General features: G+C 38.6%; 1 protein-coding gene across 1 annotated transcript in view; it reads left to right on the forward strand.

Moving 5' to 3' along the window:
• Positions 1-19,674, forward strand: part of PDE10A (phosphodiesterase 10A) — a 108,934-nt gene that overhangs the window by 14,829 nt on the left and 74,431 nt on the right. Inside the window, exons 2-5 of the mRNA XM_024763635.1 lie at positions 4,849-4,969; positions 5,459-5,508; positions 15,934-16,074; positions 18,163-18,331. Coding sequence (XP_024619403.1) covers positions 4,864-4,969; positions 5,459-5,508; positions 15,934-16,074; positions 18,163-18,331 — 466 coding nt within the window. The 5' untranslated portion in view covers positions 4,849-4,863. The remainder of the gene's footprint in view (positions 1-4,848; positions 4,970-5,458; positions 5,509-15,933; positions 16,075-18,162; positions 18,332-19,674) is intronic.

Here is a 19,674-nt window from a genome sequence, read left to right on the forward strand (position 1 = left end):
GTTGGTATGCAGGAGTTTCGTGTACTAGTCTTATAGTTTTCTGTAGGTTTGAAATTACATCAAAACAAAAAGTTATTTTTTTTAAAAAAAAGGTAAATTTAAAAAAGGAACAGGAAAAATCTAAAGAATGATGATGAGACGATATTATTCAAACATTGAGCTTCATACTGGAAACTAAGAGCTCATTTTGCATGCTTTTAAGTACTTAGCCAGCTTAACCCCCATGTCACTCTGTTTTCTAGTGTGTTTGTTGCAGTGCTTTGAGATATGTCAGTAACCCCTCACGGAGTCATGGGCTCCTGGCGCCAGCAGGCGTCACAGACGTCATCTTGTTCTCTCTCCCATTCCATTCTTGAATTGCCTCTAAACTCTTCCAATCTGTGTTTCAACACCTAATTCACTTTAGCAAGTCTGAGGACATTTACTCTTCTGGTGAGACCAGGTCTCAGCTTTCTTTCTGAACCAAGAGTTAATACTTCTCCATTCATTACCACTGTGTCTCATAAAATACTGTTTCCCTCTGGGTGAAAGAGTGGCCGTTCCCCTGCTTCCCAAACTGTGTTCCAAATGCCGTTAGGTACCACAACAAACCCACAGGGATGATTCAGGACATACGAATGGGATTTAGGACATCCCATTGTTTCATGGGAAACAAAACCGTCTGTCAGAGCTTGCTGGAGCTCACAGTTTCAGTAGTAACCTGACATAGTTCCCAGTTTTAATGTTAGGTCACTACAGTCCTGTCAATGAAGTCATATCTCTGCAAATCCATTGTTTTAGTGGTTGCTCTAATGAAAAGCAAGTACTGCATGAAAACCAGCGTGGAACAGAAAATGAGGTTGGCCATGTCCAGTTTGATTCTAAGGTTTATACCGCCCATCTCATTGTACCTTAGAGTTCTAACTCATCTTGATTGAGGAATGTCTCAGTGATACTCAGTATATACTTTATATGGGTTCTTTTAATAAAGGCAGTGGTGAAAGGACTTTGTGAAGTTAAAAATGCTGTGCAAACACAAGTTCTTAACAACTTCATTAATATACTATTGTAATTTTCTATTAGTCAAGACATAGGATTGAAAGTTTATTCAACTGAATGGAATCGATCCCTTAGTAAACTTTCTTCATCATGTTGTTTCCGTAAGAGAAGTACGTTTTTGGATGTTCATCTCCACTTGTTGCGTCTTCCTTCCCTCTCGTGTTAGGGCTCATGGCCAGCAAGATGGCCGTAAGGCTAAGAACCAAATACTAATTATTCCTGTTATTCACATTTATACATAATTTAAAATTTTCAGTGTTTTATGGTTTGAATGATCCACTAACTATGGAGGTACATCTTTAATATTTTAGAGGTAATATTACATTTGTATAGTTTAGTAATCATAATTAAACATTTTTCTCTTATGAGATTTATGCAATTGTCATTGCTTATCAAAGCAGACAGGGTGTACTAACCCATCTGTTAGATTCAAGATTAGAATTTGAAGTTTAATATAAACAACAACAAAACGGAGGTCATAGATCATCACAGAAGGTTACTGTTGAAAGGTATTTTAAAGACAATATATTTCGATCTTCTTGTTACACAAAAGAAAAAAATGAAGCCCAGAGACTTGACAGGAAATCTCATGATAAACTGTCCATAACCCCAATGGCTTCTTGTTCTCACTTGTGTGTGACAACCCATTTCCTGTCCAAAAGAGATGGAGGACAGCTGGTCATTAATGTCAGCACTGCATTCTGGTCATTTTAAAGGGCCTATTGTCAGAATTACATTGTCAGAGAAAAGGGTCAGTCTGTATATCATTTTTATAGGGACTCCTCTATTGAGTGACTAAACACCCACCTTAAAACTAGCTAAAGTATCCCTTCCCCACCAAAAAGAGGGTATATTCGAAGAATGGATTGATTCATGAAAAAGAAATGCCTAGGGATAGAATTTTAGGCTTGAAGGCTTTTGCATGGCTGGGTCTAGGGGTTCAAAGTCTGTCATTAAGACTCAGTCTCTATCTCTTGGCTTCAGTCTCAGATAAGCTCTTTCCCAGGACTTTGGGGTGGGGGGGTTATAGAATGAGTGGTTCTGATGAGCGGTAAGGAAGAAAGGGTATATTAGAGTAGAATATTTTCTCTGGAGTTCTTCAAAACTTGGAATAGCTCAAATAGGATCCTTTTACAGATGATAAGAAACAACAAAAGCTTTTGCGACCCCATACAACGCTGTCAGGTTTTGTAGGCATCGGAATTTCAAGTGTTCTTGATTCTTACGCACGTTTTCACTATCACTCTGCTGATTTCCCGTTCGCCCAGTGCACAGTTACCCAGCTTAAAGACAGCAGACCTCTTTGGGGAATGTAGGAAGAAGCACTGTGAAGTTGGGGCTGTGAATCAGAATCCTTCCTCGAGGGGACCTGGTCTCCCCTGGCTTTATTCAGGAAGTTCTGTGAAGTGGCTCAAGTCTGGAATTCACTGAGGTACCTGACTTCCTGCTGTGGTAATTAAGTCAGATTTTTGTTCGCTTAACCCAGAACTTCTCTCTCCAGACAAATGAAAAAATAGTAGGTCGCCCTATCTATTTCAGTTCCAGGAACACTGATCAAGTGCTTGATCCAATGTCGAAGAGCTCTGCTGGCCAGGTCATTCTGGTAGCAGCTTCAGTTTTGTCCATTTTGCTAACAATACCTTACCTCTGGAGATTATGTGCTGCCTCTTGTCCCCTCGACGCCAAGATCCCATCTTCTCAGTGAAGCAGGGGACCCTGTTGGAGGGCGGTGGTGCCCCTAGTCATCCGAGGCCCACACCGCAGAGCTCTTCACACAGGCCAGGCGGGTGTGGCCTCGGGGTGCATTTTTCGTGGCCTCGATGAAGGGAGTGCCCGTGGAACATAGCTAGGGGATGGGTAAACAGGTCGTACAGGACAAATCCACTCTAGCATTCCAGTGTTGCCAAGGTTGGAATATATACCAGGGAAGTTCTGGTTTTCAGCTTCATTTAATGTCAGCCATAGCCATTTTGGGGAATAGGTTTTAGCCAAGCAAGCACTGGCGCACTGAAGCCAGTACTTCTGCTTTTTGCACCCATATGAAAAACTTGCCTGGTCCACCATCATCTTTATTCTAGCGTGTTCCAGCACCTGCGAGTAGCTCCAGCCTATTCCGTTCTCCTTTGTTTCCGAGGTTTCTATACATCAGCTAAATCTAATCCATTCCCTTTGGTGTGTATTCATCTCTTGACAAGTCATCCTTGATACTTGATTTTCTGGGGCCTGCTGGAACTTGAGTCTGTTAATAGGGCAGAAGCCAAGAAAGGTGGTGGATGATGGGCAGACTTCAGCCCTTACGGGTTCTAAGTTTCATTGGAGTCTGTCCCCATATCTCATGTCACTGAACCTTCCCTTCCCTGACCATCCTATTTAAAAGGTAGCCCTCTCCCTTCAAATGCATTTACTGTCAGCCGTCCCAGCTCTCCTTTCTGCACCGTGACCACTGCCTTCCTTCACACCGTGTAGATTACTTCTTCTCTAACAACGGGAATGTAAGTTCCTTGAGGACTGGAACTTTATTTTGTTCATGCTCTAGCATTTTTTGTTTCTAGAAGTGTTCCTACGTATAGTAGGTTGTCAGGATTGGCTGCGCATGTCTGTGGAACGATTGACTGATTGGTTCAGCCATTCTTTATTCATTTCACAGGTGTTCAACAGTAACAGCAAGCAATAGGCCTGCTGAGAGGGAGAGAGAGAGAGAGAGGGCGAGAGAGAGACAGAGAGAGAGAGAGAGACAGACAGAGAGAGAGAGAGAGACAGAGAGAGAGAGAGAGGGCGAGAGAGAGACAAACAGAGAGAGAGAGAGAGAGAGAGAGGGAGAGAGGGCGAGAGTGAGAGAGACAGAGACAGAGAGAGAGAGAGACAGAGAGAGAGAGAGAGACAGAGAGAGAGAGAGAGAGAGAGAGAGAGAGAGAGAGAGAGACAGAGCCAGAGACAGAGAGAGACAGAGGGAGAGAGGGAGAGAGAGAGAGAGAGAGGTGGCTAGACGGATTCCGAGGCAGAAAATAACCACATCTTGCAGTGCGAAGGCCACGCTGGGAGGAGGCTGTTGTTCTAAGTACAGTGGGAAAAACCCCAAGAGTGTTTTGAGCCACAGAATTTTATTTTATTTTAAATTCGCCATGGTTGATGTTAGGAGAAGAGGCTTAGGAAGGCAAGCTGTGTAGCAGGGAAGCTCACTAGAAGACTGTTTTCAGCCCTTTGAAGAAGACACAGTGCTGGTTATAGCAGTTTCGCTTCCACCTTCTTCCCAGACCTTTGTCCACCTGCTGTTGTTCCTGCACCGCGGTGCAGCCTAGGGCCACGGGCTTGCAGCGGGGCTGCTGCTACTACGGCAGCGGCTCCTGATCTCGTTCTAGTGGCAGAGTTGAGGTCAGACTAGAGTGGTCGCCACGTGGACCCAAGTGAGTGGAGAGTAATAAACTGTGTTTCACCCGGTGCGATGCACAGGGGGACTTTTCTAGCATATTAGGATGTTTCCTTCAGTTAGCAAACTTTCGAACTGTTTTTACTGATCTAGTTGCCTGATACATCATATATCAATATAAAACTTCAGAAACAAAATTGTAATTTGTAACATTCGATGTTTTAACATAAATAGCATGCATGGAGTCTATAGATAATTCTGAGTAAGTTGTAGCAATTTTAATTTTCAATCTGTGTTTATAGTAGATCATAATATTTAAATCACGCTCTATAAAAGCATAATGAATAGCTATTAACATAAAGCCATATATATTAATAGTATGTTTTACAAACTAAGGAATTTTTATTTTATTATCTTTAATTATGTCTTTTTTTTATTCATAGTATCAAGATACAAATATGCAGGGAGTTGTATACGAACTAAACAGCTATATAGAACAACGGTTGGATACAGGAGGAGACAACCAACTACTCCTCTATGAATTGAGTAGCATCATTAAAATTGGTAAGAAACGTTTTATATTCCTCCTAGTAGAAAAATTAAACCGAAGATAAAGTTAAATTATGTTCTCTTCACTGATGAGATGTAAGCATATGTACATCGTTCTTTCCGGTTGATGCCTATATTATTGGTTATCCAGTATTATGAATATCACTTTGTCTAGTTTTAAATACTTTAAAAATTAAATGTAAGTCTCAAATTTTTAAAATATTTTCTAATAGTTCTGATATTCACATTTTGACAGATGTATTATTACATAGTACATTGCTGTATGCATTTGAGGGTGTCACATCTTAAAAATTGCAATAGCTAATATTCTAATTATGTGATTCAGTAAAGCCATAAATTATTTTGTTCAGTTTACTGCATGACCGTTAATTTTGCTAACAAATCCATTCAAAAGACTCGTATTTGAGGTCTCACCTTATAGAATTCACGCGTGTTATATTCTTCCATTGAGATTAGTTTCTTCCTTTTTTATTACTTTGGCAGCCACAAAAGCTGATGGATTTGCATTGTATTTCCTTGGAGAGTGTAATAATGTAAGTATCTAAATTTAGATACAGGTGCTCTAGATAAGAGAATGTTATAAGCTTCTTTAAAAAGATAAACTATTATGTTACAAACAACTTAATAGATGTGTCACAGTTAAGTACCTTAAAGCTCATTTTGTATTTTGTTTCTATATGTGGTTATTACCAGTTGGGAATTTTGCCAACATGGTGACATTTAGGCATAAAATCATATATTTGTTATCGTTTTGGTTTTGGTTTGTGGTATCGTATTTTCTGAATGGCATATCTAGACTTACTGTTTGGTATAGAAGTTCTTTCATCACTGTGGGCTGGGATGTCAGGGACAGTCTATGCCCTTTTTTCACACACAATCCACAGTAGAAGAAAACGAGAGCAGAAGTTTTATGTGAATATTTTAGATAGTTTTTAAATGACTCTCAAAGTGCAGGGATGGAGTTGCTAGGTATAGATTCCTGAGCTGTGGTGGCCGTGGCTCAGACTGTTTGGTGGCATGGGGCTGCCCAGGGGTGCCTGGTCCAGTCTTTGGTACGCCAGGCAGACCCTGTGTTTCTGGTTTGACTCACTGCAAGCACAGTCCACTGTCAAGTGCAGCTTGCATAGGCACTTTCAAAAGTATTTCGAGGCATTCCATTACTGGCACTTGAGTTTTATTATGGTATCAACACATATGTAACATTTTAGAAAAATGTTCTGAACCAATAACACCTATATTCATAGCCGAAATATATAAGACTCCGTTACAAGGTTATTTTGCAAACTTTTACTGTGTATTTCTTGTGCGTTTGGTATTGTTATTTGAGACGTATTTTTGCAATGTGATATTTGTTTCTGTGAGTAATCAAAACTCACAAAATATATAGTATAATATTTATATAATATTTATATTATATAAAATGTTAATAGGAATAGAGCACAGCAGTAGTTGCACAAAAAGTATTTATTGGCTGAACGACTTAGCTCATAACTGACCCTCTCCATTTGCACGGTCCTCGTTTCCCCTTGCGCTGTGATAATCTGTGTTACAAGATTAAAAGCTCTTTAGGACAAGGGCCTTTCCTTATCCATTTCTGTATTCACCTAGCATCTCTCCTAGTGCCTTTCGCATAAACAGTCAACAAGAGGGTTTAGTAAATTGAATTATGCACAATTACTCCCACTTGTAAATACTTTATGTTTTACACACCGGTAGTGTTTTGGAATGGCTAAGCTACTAAAATAGCAAACAGATCTCTTTCCTCTTCATTCCAAAAATTTGTTTCTAAAATTTGAGATTTTTACTTAAAAATCAAAACTTCCTTTCAGAAAATTATTATATAATTTGCCATAATTTTTATGATTTCTGGTATGTTTATTATCATGTAACTGTGATAGTCCACATCTCATTACTCCTTCCCCAACATCTCCAGACAACCCACAGGGGTTGGCCATGGCAGCCGTGTTTGTTTCATGTGACCCCTGACCTTCAATCACAGCTCTCTGTGACCCAAACGGGGACCAGTCAGATTCTCTACTGAAACCTGGATCGTGGACTCAGCATTCTAGCTGTTTACCTGAAAAGAAATGATATGAACCCTAAGCCGAGGCTGCCACGGTGGGTCGGCCCTCTTCTGCTCCACGTGAAAGAGAATGGGGAGAACGGGGAGACCTTGTGTGCAGAGGTCGAAAAGCGGCGGGCGCCTCGAGGCCTGGGTCTGCAGTGTGGGCACCTCCAACGGTGCTTGGCTCTTGGAGCCTGGATTTAGATTCCCAAACCCCATGCTGTTAATCACTTGGCTATAATTTTCACTTCATTGTTTGCATACTTCTGCGTGATTATGATTTAGAAAACGCTTTTGTATCTATAAAATCCAAAATGTAGTTCTCTGTGTATCAATTCTAATTCTTTCACTTTTACTTATCATTCCCTTTTGTAGCTTAATTGAGGGAGGATGCCAAGTCTTTTCAGGCTTTAGTGGGCTTATTCTAAACCCCTCAGGTCAGTTAATATACTCTATGTGGTTCTCTCTAGGGTCATTACTCCTTTCTCTGCCGCATCTCAGGGGCCAAGTGTATCCTGTTTAACCGTATAACCCTAGGAGCAGCAGGGTACATAGCAAAACTGTAGCTTTTTCTGACCTTCCTAAGTCAAATTCCACTCTGCTATGCTTTCTTTTTTATTTTTTGTGGAACACGGGCCCGCGGGCCTGTCACTGCTGTGGTCTCTCCCGTTGCGGAGCACAGGCTCTGGACGCGCAGGCTCAGCGGCCATGGCTCACGGGTCCAGCCGCTCCGCGGCATGTGGGATCTTCCCGGACCGGGGCACGAACCCGTGTCCCCTGCATCGGCAGGCGGACTCTCAACCACTGCGCCACCAGGGCAGCCCCTGCTATGCTTTCTTAATGTCATATACTTTTCCGTCATAGAATTTAGCTGAACCTGTAATTACATATTTATCTGTGATTTGTTCGATTATTTGCTTATCTGGCTTTCTCACTAGAATATAAGCCTCACGAAAGCAGAGACCTTGTCTCCCTGGGAGGATAATTTTAGGGGATAATGGCTGTGTTCTGTTCACTGTATTTTTCCTTTTATGCATTCCACATAGGTAGTGAGGCCCTCGTTACTTCCTTAACCCAGTGGTTTCTCTGGATAGGAAGAAGACATACTGTCTGAAGTCTGAAGTTCACTGAGGTGTTTCTTTAGATATATCTACCTAATTACCAGTTTCTTTGCTCTTCATTTCTTCTTATATCTCAGGTCTGACATTTGGAATCAGTTTTTTTCTGTGTCGGAGAACTTCCCTGAGCGAGAATCTGCTGATTTGAAAGAAACTCTCTCATTTTTGTGTGTCTGAATATATCTTTCTTTCACTGCTTTCTTGAAAGATATTTTTGCTGGATGGAGAATTCAGGTTGATAAATATTATCTCTCCATATATTGACTATAATTAGTTACATTTTGGTGGTTTTTAGATTTGTCTCAGTCCTTCATTTTTCTTTGTCCCCTGGACATATTTTCAAGTTTATCTTTTATTTCTTGAAATATGACTAACTATACCTCTCTTGTATTGTTTCATATTCTTTCTGAAATTAGTTTCTTGGCTTTTGTTTCATCTGCCTTTCATCGATGGTGACTTATATGCTCATGCCTTTTATTTATTAACCATAAATCATATTCCTTTGGCCCTTTTAAATGGATATTCTTGAGGCTATTGAAGTTCCTTTCCTGTTATATTTCTAGAGATTGGATATGTATTTGTTTTTGTCAATCACCTAAGGCAGTATCAATTCAGGACAATTTTAATCGAATTGTCTAGTTGAGATTTTTTTTCAGACTACTGAGTGGTATAGATTCAAGCCTCAAATCCACATGATGTGCAGTTATTATTTTTCAGAGGAGATTTTTATTTTCCCTCCAGCAATAAATCCAAGATAATCTGGTTTCCTTGTAATCCCCTTGCAGCTGTAAGTATATTCACCCTTCAAACTAAGATGAGCCCATAGCCCTTTGCTGGTCCTGGCCCCATCCATGCAGCTGAAAATCCACATATAACTTTACAGTCGGCCCTCAGTATCCACGGGTCCACATCTGCAGACTCAAATCAGCCGCAGATGTGACCACGGCATTTATTGAAATAAATTAATGGATCCACACAGTTCAAACCCATGTTGTTCAAGCGTCAACTCTATATCTAGGCTTTAGTTGATGCTCTCAAGAAAAAGACAGTTTGGGATTTGCTTACCTGACAGGGTTCCTTTATCTGCTTCCTTTTAGATTTCTGTGGATTCCTCCATTCTTCTCAGCCCGGCGATGCATTATAAAATATTTGTGAAATATACTTTATCCAGCTTTTAAATAATTTTAAAATTGTTTTTTTCAGGCATGTCAAATTATCTAATCTGCCATATTGCTTGCAACAGATGTTGACATACTTCTAAAATGTAAGCTAACCATATTAAATAAAATAAAACATTTTTTTAACAATGAGCAGATACATGTATATTTTCTTATATTTCTTCCTTTGTACGTGAAAGGTAGCATATTATAGATTTATCAATGTTTTTAAAAATTGTCTCTGGATTTTGAATCGTAGTTAGAAAGTGTTTCTTAATAACTCACTTTCAAAACAAAATATATATACTTTAGTGACAAAATTATAATAATGCAACCCAAATGGACTGAGATAAAATTTTTAGTCTATATGAATAAATACCAAGGATTAAGACAGACATGGCAGGGACTATAACATTCTTATACTTATAAAAGTATTAATTTCTTTTTTCGTAAATGAGAATCAGTAGAAAAAATTTAATTTCTGAAATTGATGCATTGAGGAATATAATTTAAATAATATTTAAATACATCAAAAGTTATACTAGGAGAATTTAAAAGACACATTCATATTACCAGAGAGGAAAAATTTAAAGAAAACATAGAAAGTTTAGGAGATGATAGAAAACAACCTAAGCGGTATTAAAGCACTAACAATAAAGCATAAAATATGATTATCACAATCATTTTGAAGGTAATAAAACAATAGAGTGAAAATGACAAATTATGAGAGGATACTTACATTAATAAATGTGAAAATCTAGATAAAATGGACAGTTTTTGAGGAAAATATAAATTGCTCCATTTAATGCAAATGATGATAGAAAACTAATAGACCAGTAAATGGAAGAAATTGAAAGCAGTGTTGAAATAATGTGTTTTAAAAAGCTGGTAGGACATTTATTTAACACTGTTTCTTGAGCCCCAGCCTTGGTCAGGCAGTCGCTAGCCGTGGGGCACATTGATGAACCAGAATAGTTTCCTGTACTTCTGTACTCACACTCCACTGGGGACAGCCCTTCGGGAGAGAGAATTCCTGTGCTGTCTACACTGTCTCAGAGCTTGGGAAGAGAAGGCAGGTTTCCCAGTTAGCAGCTTAGTTTTCCAAAGAATTTTGATTCTGGAGTTGGATTGTGTGAGTTCCAATTCACCACTTTGGGACTTCGACAAGAGTCTTAAACTTTCTAAGTCTGAATTTAACCTCCATTGGTTAAATGTTACATCATGCATGTTATTTAACAGACCATTTCAGACACCTGCCAGGTACCCAAAACTGTGCTAAATTGCCGAGCATACAAAGATAAATAAAACATCATTCCTGTCCTCAAAGAATGTACAACCAGTAGGAGAAATCAAGAAATCCACAGTTAATCACGCACCGGACCTTACGTGCGAACAGAGAGGAACCAAGGTGTTGATGGGGCTGGCAGGGGTGCTGGGGTTGGTGACACTGAAAAGAGCTTGGATGATGAGCCCTCTGGTGGAGCAGGGCTTAGGAGGCCTCTTCCTTAATAGACAAGAAGGGACAGTAAAGGAAGAAGCAATTTGTGAGAAATCTGGAGCTGGGAAAGGAAGCCTTTTGTGTTCTGACCAGTACCAGTGTCTGACACATAACATATACAAGGTACTCTTGAAATGTTTGTTGGGCAAAACTGATTTTTCCATGATTAAGATTTTGCTTAATTCACTTTTTAATGTTTCTACAGGTTTTCTCTTTCACACCTAGTCACATACTCCACTTACTATGTAACATTTTTTATAATGTCATTACTATAGTTTTTCTTGTGTTGCCTGTAATTAGTGGTTTGTGAAAGCTGGAAACCTAGTGATCTCTAATCATACGTCAAACTTTATAATTCATAAAGTAAGTTCATAGATAGCGTTTGTGTATTAGCTTAGAAACCAGTTTACAGCCAGTAGTTTAGAGTAACTGTGTGACTTTGTTCAATGCACAGTGACTTTAGTAGGTTTATTTCTAAGAATTACGCTAACGAAGTTAGGCACGTGGTTCAAGGTCCAGCGGACGCGGGGTTCCTGGCTCACGCCCTCTGCCCGGATCTACATTCATCTACTCTCCAGTGCCATCTAGTGTCTATAAGAAAAATAACTTAATGGTAAGCCTAAATAATGTTCTTTCTTCTTAAAAAGTGGTTCCAAAATTTAACTGGTTGTGAGTTGAAGCCTTAACATGCAAGTGAAGTTTCACGAATCAAGTGATCTTTGAATCGCTCATGGAAAGAAAGATGAGAGCAACTGTTTACCAAGTGAAGTAGACTTCTCTCTTTAGTTGATGTCAGTGAATCAATTTCCCAATTCATCAAAAAATCCTGGTTTTTAAGAAATAATGTGTGATAGTCTATTCTATGACTCTTTTCCCACCAAATCTATTTCTCAAAATTAGATTTTTTTAACTAATTTGAATGCTTTTTATTCCTTCGTTGAGCCAACTTATTCATTATGACTACCGTTACCAATCTTCTCTAGTTTAAATTATTTAACTTTAGAAATACTTACGAAATGTACTGTTATCACAAAAATATTGGGTAGTTCATAATGAGTTTCTTTGAAATATTGAAAGAGCTAATTCATCCCCTACTACTGCATGGCCTCGCCTCTGGATTGATTTCTAGCTCTTAGGCCAGTCTCCTTGCTGGTGTTGGGAGGGGAAAGGCCTAACAACAGTCAAGCCACCTGCAGGGCTGTCAGGTGGGAATGAAGGTGCAGAGCATCAGTGGGCAGGTGCACGCCCGGAATGCAGTGATGCTCTTCTCTGGAAAGGGTAGAGGTGGTTGAGGTTTGAAACTTTGAACCTTTTCCTTGTTTTTAGTTTTCGTGTAGTTTTCATCTCTAGCCTCTAAAAAATGTTTGTGTTAATAAAAGTTTTCATAGATTCATACAACATTAAAGCAGAAATTAATTTTAGAGACTCATTTCAATGCTGCATGTTATAGATTGTAAATGTATGCATAATAGTCTTAATACGTTTAAAATGTTATGTAGTGATGTTTGATGAAAGTTTTCATTCATCCACCTATGAAAATAAATAGTGAGTATAATCTTTTTCATCTTATTAATCTGAACATCCCAGTCAAATTCTTATGTCAAAATTCATAATGATTGGCATGGAGGAGTGGAGGGTACAAACCACTGGCTGTAAGATAGGCTTCCGAGGATGTATTCTACAATACGGGAAATATAGCCAATATTTTGTAATAACTTTAAATGGAACGTAACCTTTAAGCATTGTATTAAAAATTAAAAATACGTCTTTAAAAATTCATCATGATTGATCTTGAAAAATAAAGCCCTTACTTCATTTTTAAGTTTCTTTAGAACTTATTTACACCCATCAGTTGTTAATGCATTAATGCAGGCCCTTCACCAATGAAGAATGCAAAATATGTCTCATAAATTACGATTATTTTGAAACATGAAGAACCCAAGCAAGACTCGCCTTGCCAGATCACAACATGTACTATAAACTTACGGTAATTAAAATAGTGTGCTAGGCAAATAAACCAAGTGGTACAAAATTGAGAGTTCAGAAGCAGACCCAAGTGTACTTGGGGATTTAGTATATGATGAAAGTGTCAGTTCAGCCAGTGGGAAAAAGAAGACTATTTGATACACAGCTATCTGTTTGATTATTTCTGTGGAGTAAATAAAGGTATGTTTAATAAACTTTTCTCCGTTCCTGAATACATGTAAAATTTAGCCTCTAATTTGGAGGTTCGTTATCGACATTGTCTGTTTGCAGTAATAGCTGCCCATGAGCCTGTTCCACTACAAAGATCATACAGAATATGCTATTGCAGAACACACAATTCAAACCAGTGATTGATCTTTAATCAGAAATGGAGGTCATGGACGGAGCTGTTGCACAGGTGAATCGTATGGAGTTAAAAAAAAATGCCATCCAAAAAGAGTAGGAAACTACCAAGTGCACAGAGGAGAAAAATTGAAGCTGTAAAAACGTCAAAAAACAGGTGTCTGTCTAGGTTGGTCCTCATTTTCCCTTCCTATCTGAGCTTTTGGCCTTCATATGACAACTTATTCAAAATTTTGTTAGCACTTGCCCTCAGCTCTCATTTGTAAACATTTCTGTTTGGTAAGTATGAACAAAAATCATAACCTAATTAGTAAAACAAGTATAAAGTTCCCACTGTAAAAAATTATTTATTTTTTTGATAATTATCTTCCACAAGGAGTTTTCTACATCAATCAAGTAATTGAAAGATTTCTAAATCATTTATTTTCAGCAAATCTAGTATGTAAAATAGCTTTCCATATACCCAAGGTGCAGTATTTGCTTGTCTGTTTCTCGTGCATCATATAGAAAGCCTACACAGAGGCAATAAATGTTTTATATTAAATAAATGACCTAATAACCTAGGAATGTGTATGTGTAAGCTATTTTGTCATATTGAATTATGAAGCTAAATGAAGATATTATGAAGATACTATTAAATCCAGCCTTAAAGGGCATATAGCAAAGTCATCCAAAAGAGATATCTGTTGTATATCTTCAAACAACAAACAAATAAAGTCAACAACTATTTTAAAAAAATCCAAAGCTTCTGTCGGGAGCTTGCTTTAGAGTTTACTTTCTATTGCTGTCATGGGAAGTTCTTTAAGACTTAACTAAATGATTCAGGTCAATTTAAGTTCGTTTCCTGCAGTTCTGACTCTGGTTGAGTAAAGAAACATTACTCAGCATCCTTCTTACGATTAACTTTGTCATAGTTTGGAAAAATCATTGTCAATTCTGACTTTTATTCAGGCTAACTATACCACGTCCTTTAACATTTTTTCTTGCAGTCATCTCTCTTCCTGTCCTTGGATCATTTCGCTACTCTCTCTCAATCTTAAGAAGGGGTGACACACTGAATTGTATTGCCACATAGATACTAAATCTAATGAAAGTCTTACTTCGTTTATGTCTTATGTATATTGGTACATTATAGTAACTATAAAAACAGTGACTGATTTCTAGCCTCTTTAAAAATAAAGTGCATTTGTCATTTATCATCTTACGTGTAGTTGAATTGTAAAAATCTTTTTAAAGTGTGTAACTTGTATTTCAACATTTTAAGCTTAATCCTTTTTAAAAGATGCATTCAAAAAGCATTTTTCACAGGCATAATAGCAAATTACTACTTAAACACAATCCTAACTAATGTAGATATATTAATGAATAAAAATATTTTGAACTTAACTTGTAATCTTTAGATAATGACGACTTACTTAAAGCAGGTGGGGTGAGAGCCAAAGCTCTTTTCCTCCTCTCTGCTCCCAGTGACTGAAGTAGCTCAAGTTTATAGGGTTCACTGTCTTGTGACTGTAAGATTTCACTTGAAGAAAGGGCTCTTCGACATTACGAAGCTTGAAAACCACGTTGTCTAAAAAGTAATAACCACATCCAGCTCATTGTCCTCACCTGGACCTAGCTTAGTGCTAGCAAGCGTTAATAGGAACATCTTTAGCTTCAGAGGATTGCCTAATACTCACTGCTTCAAAAGGGCATCATCCTTAAGTCACAGCACTCCAATTAAAAATAAAATAAAAGTATAGTGTTGGGGGCTTCCCTGGTGGCGCAGTGGTTGAGAGTCCGCCTGCCGATGCAGGGGACACGGGTTCGTGCCCCGGTCCGGGAAGATCCTACATGCTGCGGAGCGGCTGGGCCCGTGAGCCATGGCAGCTGAGCCTGCGCGTCCGGAGCCTGTGCTCCACAATGGGAGAGGCCACAACAGTGAGAGGCCCACGTACGGCAAAAAAAAAAGTATAGTGCTGGGAGAATTTAGCAGAACTTTAATATTTTTCAAATTGAGTAGATAATCATGATACAGTTATGTCAAAATATTGCTCCCCATGCCCAGATGACTTGTTTGGATGAGCAATTCTTATTTAGTAGAAATTTATTTTAAAATATAATTTGGTTTAGTCAAAATAACAGATCATATTTTAAAAAACATTTCTTTTAAAGTAGTTTCAAATGTTACCCTCCCACCTAGTCTTTTGAGACGGAAAGATACACCCAGCTTTGTCCTTTCTTTTTTTTTTTTGGTGTGTGTGTGCAGAGAAGAGCAAAAATTTTACCAAGAGTATTCTGAATCTGTAATTTTATGGGCAGGTCAGTTTTAGGAATGGAGTGGTTGAGTATTAAAAATAGAAATAATGTTCTGAAAAAGATTTTTAATGAAAATGAAAAAACATAACCAAATCACGTTGACCTGTAGTTACAGAGCCATGTGGCACGTCTGTAGGGCGGTGGGGTGCAGTGTGTCTGTTTCTTGTGTGATAGTTTCTTGAGCCCAAGGACAGCTTACATTTTGTTTTCATTTTATTATTTTCTGTGGATAAAAATCGGAGGCTATTTTAAGAGATTTTCTGCACCTAGACATTTGTGTGAGTCCTGTATCTAGCCTGTGTGTTGTGTGCGTAGGACATGTGAAAGAGAATTTCACCTCAGATGCTCAGTTTGGTCACGCCAAGCACCTTTCCTCATCTTATGTCTCTACTTTTCCTTGGCTCACAGATTTCTCGCGATTGTTAAGTAATCTTTTCGTCCTGTGCCAAAGACTTTCCTAAGTCTATAAAACATATTCCTTTTTTTCTTCCTAGAGCCTTTGTGTGTTTACCCCACCTGGAATCAAGGAAGGAAAACCCAGGCTCATCCCTGCTGGGCCCATCGCCCAGGGCACCACCACCTCTGCCTATGTGGCCAAGTCCAGAAAAACGTTGCTAGTAGAAGACATCCTTGGGGTAAGTGGCTTTTTACCCTTTGTGACATTCGTAACCTGAAGTCTTTAATTAAGAAAGATAACATATACGCTTGATGTTTTAATTTAAGCCATTTTATAACAGCTTTAAAGCAAGATACAGATCAATAAATGCATTTGTATGTAAACTAATTCTTTGTACTCCAAGAATCGTATCTTCCGTACCCCTAAGATGTAGATTTGAGTAGTTGTTCTTTCAACATTTGCCAGTATAGTTAAGCATAAAAATGTATACTCATAGTCATATAGACTAGATGATTACTGTTTTATGTTTCATATCCTAGCAGGATATATATGAATGAGTCAGCTATTGCTGTGTGACAAACTGCCCCAGATTTTAGTGGGGTCATACAGCCACCACTCACTGTCTCTGGATTGGGCCATTCTGCTGATCTGGGCTATCTTTGACTGGGCTTGCTTATGTGTCTGAGATCAACTGGCCATCACTTAAGAGCTGGCCAGTCTTAGGTGGCCTTCGTTCTCTGTGTGTGTCTCACCACCCCAACCAGTAAGGCTAGCGTCATGTTCTTATGATGGTGGCAGGTGTCGGAGAGAAGAAGTGGACACATGCAAGTGACTTTTCAAGCCTCTGCTTACATCAAATTCACTGCCCTCAGGTTAGCCAAGCAAATCTCATGGGAGGCCCAGACTGAGTGTAGGAGGGTCTGACCAAGGCCATGGGTACAGAGAACAGGACAAAACAGAGCCCTCAGAGCAGTCTGCCACAGTGCATGTGTACACTGTGATGAAATGTCACTGCATGAGCTCCAGACTTTGAAACTGACAAGCATACAAACAAGTATATAGGTGTCATGAATTTGCTCTGAAAAACTACTAAATTGGAGTCACAAAATCTAGATATTAATTTTGTTTTTGCCACTAGTTATCTGTATAGCCTTGAACAAATCAGGTTACTAGTTACTTTATCAAAAATAAGAAAAGAAAAAGTGCTAAAAATAAATGTTTCACAGTATAATGTATATAGACAACAATACTGTATTATAATCATCAAACTTGCTAAGAGACTAGATCTTAATTATTCTCACCCCAAAAAAGAAGAGATAATTATGTGGCTTGACAGAGGTATTAACGATGCTACAGTGGCGACCATATTACAATATATAAACGTATCAGCATGTTGTAAACCTGAAACTTCCACAGTGTTGTATGCCAAATATACTACAGTGGCGACCATATTACAATATATAAACGTATCAGCATGTTGTGTGCCTTAAACTTCCACAATGTTGTATGCCAAATATACTTCATTTCTAAGAAGTAAACGTAAAAAGTAGATACTGTATACGTTGTCATTTCAAAATGTTCTATTGTATGTATATGCAAGCTTTCAAAATATCTGTAAATTACAAAGTATAGATTTATACCAGTCTATTCATGAAAAGCTTCCTGTAGACCACAGAAATTGAATACATAGAATTGACGTTTTGATATTAATTCATTTGAGTTTCTTGTGTTCCTTTGAGTGATTTTGCTAAGCTAGAAAGTTAAGTCAAAGAACCGATTCATTTCTTATGATAGGTAATTGGTAATTATTGGATGATTTGAATATCTAATATGGGCCTTTGAGGTTCAGTTACAATGACTTTCATTAACATATGCTTTTGTGTTATTCTAACCTTAAAAATAGAAGGGAAGAAATGTTATACATGTAATTTCCTTCCTATGGCATTTACATTTGGAGTAATTTTCTCTTGTGACCTTATACCTGTAAATCCCTTAGTCCTGGCACACACCAGGTGAGGAATAAATGGATGTTAACCATCATAATTGCTTTTATTATTGCATGAAGTTATGTATATTCATTCACTAATTAAATTCTACTGTACAAGGATAAAGAAACATTAAATCCATATTTGGGTATAAGTTCCTCGTTGCTAAAGATAAGCGTTTCCTTAAGCGGTGTTTATGGTGGCCATGATCATTTGGTTTTCCTTTGAAAAGGACTGCTCATTACTGATGACGAGCATAAGGAATTTGCTGATAGAATCATAACCGGATGATTCCATTACTTTCACTGAGTTTATATCTTTCACCCTTCTGTTTTTTTTAGGATGAACGATTTCCAAGAGGTACCGGACTGGAATCAGGGACGCGTATCCAGTCTGTTCTTTGTCTGCCAATTGTCACGGCGATCGGTGATTTGATCGGCATCCTTGAGCTGTACCGGCACTGGGGCAAGGAAGCCTTCTGTCTGAGTCATCAGGAGGTGAGGCCTGGACACTGCCTGTGAGGACTTTTAGTTGCACCTAGTTCATTGAAGGTGCTGAGTAATATTCAGTTAATAAATGATGAATATTTAATGAGGGAATATTTAAAACCGTAATTTGCTTAATAATATTTTGATACTACTACTAACGATTTTTTAAAACATTTGTTTTGTCTTGCAGTTGTTTAGAGAGGAAACTCACTCAATATAGCGATATAGAAATTTATAGTAAGTTATTGTAGTAAGGATCCATTTTAACAATAAAAATAAAATACCATATTGTGAATCAAATGAAGTCGTAGGATGGCTTTGGAGAGTTTTCACATTCTAGTGGACCCCTTAAAAATGTCCTCTTCCTAGAGTACGTCCTGAATAGAAGTAACAGCATCAAATCCATTTGGGAAACAATAACTTCCGTTCACTGTTCCCTGAACCGGAACGGCTCAGTCCTACTAAAACCAAACAGTACATGATCTATCTGTCAGACGAGGTGTTCACCCAGGTCCCTCCGTGGCCTGCACCCCGTGTGCACTTACCAAGATGACCCGTCTTCTGCTGCTCCAGCCCCTTCCCTGCCTGCAGCCATGCTGGGCCCTCTCCTGCACACAGCCTGCGCCTCTGTTCTCCCTCCCCTTGCACTGCGCTTGTCCTGTACCCAGCCCCAGCTGCCTCCTTCAGGAATGTGCTCTAAGGTCACCCTCTCTGATCAGGCTTCGCTGAACACCGCACACAGACCTGAGCGGCTCCTGTCCCTCTGTCGTGCCTCTTTTCCGCTATAGCCGCGTCACCAGCCAGTATAACGTGCGCTTCGCTTTATTTTCTTTCTCGCCCTTCTCTCTTCCTGCGCAGCAGCTGTGAGCTGTTCTGTTGTTCGTGCTGTATCTCCAGCATCTAGAACAGCGTCTGGTACTTAGTAGGCACCCAAGAAATATTGTTAGATGGATGAAAAATCAAAGAAATAGAATAGCTAGAAGTTTGAGCCCTTGTCAGTGAAGTCTGGGAGATACTTCCTCATTCTAAAGTGGTCATTAGAGGCCTTTTTAATAGTATTTTGGTTGAACTGAAAAATAATTATTTTATGTTAAAATCATTGGATGACAGCTCTCTTAATCAATTTATCTTCCTTTTTAACCCGAAGTAGGAGGGACAAGAGAGCATTAAACTCAATAATAAAGAAGTGGGAAATATAAAAGAGAAACTTTGTATATATTTGACTATTCACATTTGGCAAAATATTCAAAAATGCAATGATCTTACAAAATTGTTCATATATGTTTACGCTAGAGTCCTTTGTGGGATGTCTGCATGTGACTGATAAAAACTTGCTTCATACTCTTTTTTTTTTTTTTTTTTTTT

This window comes from Neophocaena asiaeorientalis, unplaced genomic scaffold, assembly GCF_003031525.2.
Source record: "Neophocaena asiaeorientalis asiaeorientalis breed wild unplaced genomic scaffold, Neophocaena_asiaeorientalis_V1.1 scaffold704, whole genome shotgun sequence".
Taxonomy (NCBI): Eukaryota; Metazoa; Chordata; class Mammalia; order Artiodactyla; family Phocoenidae; genus Neophocaena; species Neophocaena asiaeorientalis.